The following is a 7,388-nucleotide window of genomic DNA, read 5'->3' as shown; positions in this document are numbered from 1 at the left end:
CATAAGAGACCTTTTGCTCTTCAGATCAATCTATGACATCAAAGAATTTCTCCATCTTAAGAATCTAAGCCTCTGCTTTTGTTGGACCTGAAGTGCTAAAAAAATAAAAAGGACCTAGCTTCTTAAAGTCATCAAATTAGCTATCCCTAGAAGATGAGGATCGTCCTTGACCATTAGTTTAAGCAACTCTGGCTTGACACTCAACAAAACCAGTTAAAGTTTCGAGATACCTATAAAGGCCTTTTGCATTCATGGGAGGCAAACCCTCAAGTGGAAGAGGTACATCATCATTAGCCTGACAATATTGGGAAGATGTTGTTCTTCTAGGTGGCATGATCGTCTATAGAGAATAAGGTATAACTAAATTAGTCACTAAGAAACCAATAAGACAATTTAGAATTATAAAGAAGAATAGGAATTTATACAAGATGAAGCTGAAACTTAAATTAATGCGTCACTCATCTATCGCCAAAGTAAGCTAAAACAAGTTTCCAATAAGATCATAACCTAGTGCTCTGATACCACTCTTTCACGCCTTAAAACCCACTTCAAGGGTATGATAGTCATTTCACACCTCAAGCTTGAAGGCTTAAAGTGGAAATGACACAAACTTTCTTTTTGTAACTAGAAATTACCAATTACCAAATTGTTGTCCAAAGTAGTAAAATAAATAAATTCTAAAATCTTTAGATATCAATTTATAAAAACTGACACATCAACCCAAGTGTTATTACCCAAATAACTCCAAACTCAAATAATTCAAATGGGAAATAAATTTTAACATCTGAATAATGTCCAAAATAAAGAGTGTTAACAATAGTCCTAACAAACCAATTTCCTCTCCTAACCATCACTCCTCGCCTTTACTGAGGGTACCTAGAAAATTATCAACAAAGAGAGATGAGCTCAAAGCCCAATAAGAAACATTAGCACAATTTTATGGATCAAATATTTTTAATTATACTTACAAACAAGAGATATAACATGCACTCTATTTATAATATTTTTGAGTTAAATATGCTAATACATTTAAACTATTCAACCAAACATTTTCATATATATCAAAATCATTTCATATTTATTTCAAATCAAATACATTTCAATAGTTTTTACTCTGGTTATCAAATAACAAATAATGTCCAATTAAGCAGGACCTTACAAATGGGTGGTTAACCTCAAATATTCCTTTTAAGGTGGACAGAACCAAACACTACTGATACTAGTAACCTTTAACCAAACCCCTAGAGGTTGGGGTCTAAATCAATTACATTCCCCGCCATGAAAATGTAAAGGTTAACTATTATATCCCATTGACAAAGGCCAAACAAATTAGAGTCAAATTCTTTATTTTATTTATTTTAACTTACAAAGGCATAATATCTCCATGTGTTTCGTTATAAACGAAATAAATGTTATAACACATTTTCCATGCAATATATTTGATCCATGCTCAAAAGTAAAAATAATAATTTCACATTTCAAACAATATATATAACAAAAAAAATTATTTTCTTTTGCAAATTTGTATTAATTTCCCTTACCTTAAAAGAAGTCCTTAAAAACTTTGAAGAAAAATAATTCTAGAAAATATACTCTTCACCTAACAAAGCATAAGAGAAATAACAATTACTATTTATCTAAAATTATAGGTTTGACAAATCATAAAATCTTAGGTATTCAAATTAATGTTTTTAATTATGAAAGATAATGTAATCTATTCATATTTTTGAGGAATTAATAAATTTCTAATTCATATAAACCTTTAATTTTATTTTCAATTGTTCATAGGGACACAATTTAATTAAACTATAATTTATTTCAATAATTAAATTCTATTTTATTTATTAAATTACATTCATCACTAATATAATTATAATGCTATAAACCTAACTAACTTTGTACTTCACCTCATTCTATTTATATATTTTATTCTCTCACTTTCAATTTTTTTTTCCCACCAAACAGTATACATAACGACTCCCCATCATTGTTAATATAATTATAAATATACTAACCACCAAACACACTCCCACACAGTACATGTCTTCCTTTATTATTAATATTGTTTTTGTTTTATTTATTTTTTCTTTTCTGTCCCATCATACTTCATTCTTCCCCCACGCACACACATCCTCTTTCTTTTTTTTTTTTTCATCTAAAAACTTAAAATTTCCCAATTTCCAGAATTTCTCCTTTTCCAACAATAAAACAACCCATAATCTCAAGTTTCCAATATTTTGATCTGAAAAAAAAATTAAATAAACTAACCCTAATTTAAATTGAAATTTTCTAAAGAATATCTAATGTGTTCAAAACTAACAAATCTAATATATTAATTTAGGGTTAGAATCTTACCTCGAAAAATCTAAACTTCAAACCTTAGATCTTCAATCCTTCAACCCTATATTCTCCAATTCTCTTATTTTTGGTTAATAAGGTTTTCTGAATAGAGAAGACAATAGGAAAATCTAATTTATACCTAGGATTATTAATTATAAATGGACTTTTTTACCTTTAATGAGTTTAATTAATTAATTAATTAATTAATTTATAATTTATTGTTTTGCCCCTAAAGTTAATTTTGGGGTGTTATAGTAACACTTTTTCCTTTCTGATGAACTTTTTTAGGTGCATTCTAGTGGACAAGAATAATGGTGTTGTTGGTCATGATACCAAATACAGTTGTTGTAAGTAGGATTTCTATTTTTCCAATTAGAAGCTAATACAGTCGCTAATTTTGATACAACCAAAATTCTTGATACAATCTCCGCGACAAACCAACCGTACATGCTCAACAAAGGAACATATATGTAATAAACAAAGCATTTAATTGATATCAATAATCAAACCCACGGTGACATACAAAAAGATAATTTTATTAATACATTGGATTTGCAGAGGACACATTTCAAGGAAAAGGGAGTGTGGACAATTTAAATTCGACACTAGCTAGGTTTAAAGATCGTGCTAATTAACATCTACTGATACCAGGAATTCTGACACTAAAGTCCATGTAAAATCAGGTGTGCACCATGTTGGGGTTGCATAGTTAGAAGACTAATAGGTGCATGAGCATAGGATGGGGAAAGTTCAAATGAGAAACGTTGTAAGATCATTGCCAAAGCCATTTTTGCTTCCATCATTGCAAAATTTTGTCCAACGCATATCCGAGGACCATAACCAAATGGAAAAAATGAAACTTGGCTCTTTGCTGCCTTTGAAACTCCTTCTGAAAATCTCCCCGGGTTGAATTCCTTTGCATCCTCTCCCCAAATTTTATCATCGTGGTGAATTAGGAGGATTGGCAAAGCGATCTGCACTCCATCTGGTAAATACAATCCTCCCACTTGGCTGTCGGCAAAAACAGCTCGTGTGAGCATGGGTACTGGTGGATATAACCTAAGGACCTCATGAAAAATCATTGTAACCTGCAATATAGAAAATATTTTTATCATGAAAATTCATTATTGAAATACACTATATCACTAAGAAGCATACATCAAACTATGAAAGAATTTTTTGAATATAGTTATGAAAGAGATCGTTTAAATTTTTGCATAATATATACTTTCATGTACAAATAGAACCATACAGTAACTGGTGAATACAAACTAAGAACCCCCTGAAAATTTATTATAGCCCAGAGTTTAAATTTCAAGAAAAAACGCTTGGCAAGAGGAAATATCAATATTCTCTTCAGTCTTGTAAATGATTGATACTAAGTATTTGCACAAAGTTTTCATCACACTTAAAACAACCTAACAAGCAAATAAAAAATTCCCGCAAAGAAAAGAATAGGCCGCCCCTTCTTCTACAGTAAAATCGACCTCTTTTTCACCAGTGCTGATGCAGTGTGCAAGCAGATAAGGAAAGAAAAATTCCAGTTGGGGTACCAAGTATTTGCATATAGCTTTCAATTAAAGCAAAAAAGATACAGAAACAAAACATATTTTGCCTCAAGATTGACAAAAAAAGGAGTACATTATTTTCAAGGAGAGTTACTAAATTGAATATAGATTGGATTGATACTCACAATTTTGAGGTGATTTAAGTCATCGCCATCTGGTTTTTTATTACCAAAAACCCGTAAAACCTCTTCCCTTGCGCAAGCTTGCCAGTTTGAATGTTTGCTTAATAGAACCATTGTCCACAGAAGTAAAACCGAGGTAGTCTCTTGGCCAGCAAGGTAGAATAGCTTACACTCCTCAATGACATCTTTGATGCTCATTCCGACATTCTTCCTCTCATCATTTTCTTGCATTTCTCTGTAGTTGGATTCCATTAGTAGACCTAATAAATCATCATTAGCAGTTTCGCCAGCTTGCATTGCCTTCTCTCTTTTCTCAATGATACCCTTCAACAATGCATCGACTTCACTGCTAATTTGCCTCATTCTCCTGTTTGTCTTTGTTGGAAAAAACCTGCTTGGAAGTAATCCAAGTAAATGAAGATCAATGAAATACAGGAAACAACTAATGCATTTTCATCCATGACTTTGTACTTGTTCAATTTCTCGGAATATCCATGGTGTTCCAAAGATGAAACCATCCAGACATTAATTGACCATTGAGTCTACAAATATTTTGCAGTAGTATTTCACCATGCATCTTGCTAAGATGTTCTGCCAATAAAAGAAAAGGGGATACTTGAAGTTGATTTTTGTTTTGAAGACACAGCTACATTCTTTAATTTGAACAAAAAGAAAGCTCTTAAACTAGAAAGCCAAAAATTGGAAGACAAACTACTTAAAGGAAAACAAAAATTAGTAATTGAGAGCCATATTAACAAAATAAATGAAACATCTTAACAGTTCTTAAATGCAATAACAGTTATTAATTTTATTCTTGCTTTTGTCCCATGCTGAATCAAACCTTCCTTCTTCTTCTTCTTCTTTTTTATTTTTATTTTTATTATTATTGTTATTATTTTTGCTGTTGTTGGTGATACTGTGAAAGTTATAGCATTTGGGTATTAGTACTGAGGTTCAGATTAATTCCTTGAAATATTTTATGCCTACCTCCATCCTGGAACATAAACTGACCGAGTAACCTGGACTGCAAGTAGTGCTTGCTCTTTCTGGAGTTGGAATATCCTTCTTCCTTCCTCATAGCTACTACCGAATGCTGTTCTTGAAATAACATCTCCCGTCAAATTTTGAAGATAGGGCCAAATGTCCAATTCACATGAGCCGTCCAGGGAGAGCTGCTTCTCCCATTTATTGACCATATCACTACAACTCAATTGGAATGCCGATACCATGTGCTATAACAAATTCAAACACAATTAATAAATTTAGAAGTCAGTCTCACATTTGCACTTTGAGTTACTGTCTTGAGAACGTATAAAATTCAAAATATGGCAATGCAAAAAGTTTATCATGCATAAGGAAAAAGATTACCAAAGGCAGTGAAATTGCGAATGTCTACTAAATTATGGAACATTCAGAAATTTATTTTCTTCCTATAAGAAGAGGGCTATGCTGAGAAACCAGGCAACAAGTTGGGGTATGGCTGCATAACCAAATAAATATTGCCTCAAAAAGTTAACCATATCCATCCTCTAATGTATTTATAAAAGGAAATATCGTTTGTATTTATGTAAACATTATTCTGCTCTCACAGAAAGAATGGGAATTAGGGTCACGTTTTCCTGTTGGAAAATTACCTTCAGCTTTTCTAGATGGAAAGCTGGGTTTATGATCTTTCTACGCTTAGTCCATTGTTCACCTTCCAATGACGCAATACCTGAAGCCAGCAGCTTGCGGAGAGGGTGCCGCGGCGCTTTTTGAAAAGCATTGTGCTTTAAGAGAACATCGCTAATCAGCTCAGGCTGCATAATGTTTACCACTGGTTTTGGGCCCAACCATATAAAATTATTTTTACCTGCATTTTTAATGCCCATTGTTGGATAAGTGTTAGAAAGGATCTAAAGGACCTGGGTAGTCAAGGAGGCCAATGCAAGGCTCTCTAATTGAAGAAGCTCAAATATCTAAAGAAAATTATACTGATGTGATTAATAATGAAGAGTCACGAGTTCATTCAAAATTTGAAAAGATAAGAAACAATTAACACGAAAATTTAAATACTATTCACAAATTCCCAATGATTAAGCAATTTACAAAGTAAATAAAGCTCTTTATCAAAGTTGACATCTATATATACCTACATATAGCTTATAAAACAATTGGATTAACAATTGAAAAGGATGAAATGATATTAAATTTGTAAATCTAACACCTCTCGAATTTCAACTTAAAAATTAGTTCATTTTTTATATAAGCATCTCTTAATATTTTGATATTTTTATTTAATTTTTTTTTAAAAAAAGATATTTTTATAAGAAAAACAGTAAGGATATTTTTATATAAAAAAAAAAGTCATTTTTTAGGCTGAAAAGAAAAGCAATGTGTAATTTTATTTTATTTTATCAAAAAATGAGTCTTTTTTTTATCATTGGGATAATTTTACAAATTTGGATTATTTTATTCTTGTTAATCAAACAAATCTTAAAATTTACACTCCAATATAGAAAAGGGAAATTTGAAGTACCATTGAAATTCCATTGGACTATAACTTCTTAGCGAAGAAAAAAAAGGACAGGAAAAATAACTAATAAAAAAAAGACCAGAAAACCAACAATCTTTTGGGGAAAATTCCACAATTAAATATATTTTAGTGCAATGATAAAGAGTAGCTTATTTTCATACCATATTTCTGGATGGAATGATCGTGAAATGGTAGAACTCGCTGCACAATATCATCAGAGAAGCTGATGGGTCTGGAATTTGCTTCGTTAATCATTCTCGACATCTCTCTAAAGTCCCCATGCAACAACCTGTAGGAATTCCCAGTCAGACCTTGCTGCCTAAGGCATCTCTCTAGCTTCTTTGGTCTCAACCACACCCAATTCAATAACCTCCATGCATATATCAAGAGAGTAATAAAAACAAAGGAGATTGCAACTGAGCTAAGCTTCATTTCCACTTTGGAAGAGACTTCAAGGAGCGACATCACTTCTTATCCTATGCACTGGCGAGGAATGGCCGGCAAATATACACCACTTTTTTATTGCCTTACGATAGGAACACGTGTTATCATTTCAAAGCCTGTACACTATGTCTTAAATGGTCTCTATCAACATTAGTTTTTCAACTTCTCAGGAATTTATAGTATAAAAATTTTCTTTGTATCGCCATCTTTGCTTACGTCATTGCTTATTACACGATGCCGCAAGTGCTCTTTTGAACTGGACCTATGAACCATTGCAAGTATTTTTAATATAAGTATTTTCTCAAAAAATATTATAAGTGATTTTTTAATATTATAAAATATTTTTCAGATTTTTAGAAGTATTTCATAAATTTTGTTAAACGCTTATAACCCGTTTGG

At 31.7% G+C, this 7,388-nt stretch overlaps 1 protein-coding gene across 2 annotated transcripts; it reads right to left on the bottom strand.

The window, feature by feature from the left end:
• Nucleotides 1-2,809: 2,809 nt before the first annotated feature.
• Nucleotides 2,810-7,038, bottom strand: LOC100258319 (cytochrome P450 CYP72A219). 2 transcript variants are annotated; one of them, XM_002265748.4, is made up of 5 exons: nt 6,707-7,038; nt 5,665-5,882; nt 5,018-5,262; nt 4,034-4,421; nt 2,810-3,428 (listed from the first exon to the last, which is right to left on the bottom strand). In XM_002265748.4, the coding sequence occupies exons 1-5, from the start codon at nt 7,008-7,010 to the stop codon at nt 3,003-3,005; spliced, it is 1,581 nt and encodes a 526-aa protein (XP_002265784.2). In that variant the 5' UTR covers nt 7,011-7,038; the 3' UTR covers nt 2,810-3,002. The 2 variants fall into 2 exon arrangements, with proteins under 2 accessions (XP_002265784.2, XP_059591444.1); XM_059735461.1 differs by having other exon boundaries at nt 5,042-5,262.
• Nucleotides 7,039-7,388: the final 350 nt, after the last annotated feature.

The sequence above is a fragment of the Vitis vinifera genome, chromosome 19 (assembly GCF_030704535.1).
Source record: "Vitis vinifera cultivar Pinot Noir 40024 chromosome 19, ASM3070453v1".
Classification (NCBI taxonomy): domain Eukaryota; kingdom Viridiplantae; phylum Streptophyta; class Magnoliopsida; order Vitales; family Vitaceae; genus Vitis; species Vitis vinifera.
Note: the sequence above shows the minus strand (reverse complement) of the source record. Positions and strands in the feature narration are given on the sequence as shown.

Bases quoted from the DNA above. Each gene is read 5' to 3' on its own strand.
- LOC100258319 (XM_002265748.4), bottom strand. From the start codon at position 7,010: ATGTCGCTCCTTGAAGTCTCTTCCAAAGTGGAAATGAAGCTTAGCTCA. The intron at 5,883-6,706 runs GTATGAAAATAA...TTAAAAATGCAG, and splicing joins TCATTCCATCCAGAAATATG to GTAAAAATAATTTTATATGG. The intron at 5,263-5,664 runs GTAATTTTCCAA...AATTTGTTATAG, and splicing joins TCCATCTAGAAAAGCTGAAG to CACATGGTATCGGCATTCCA.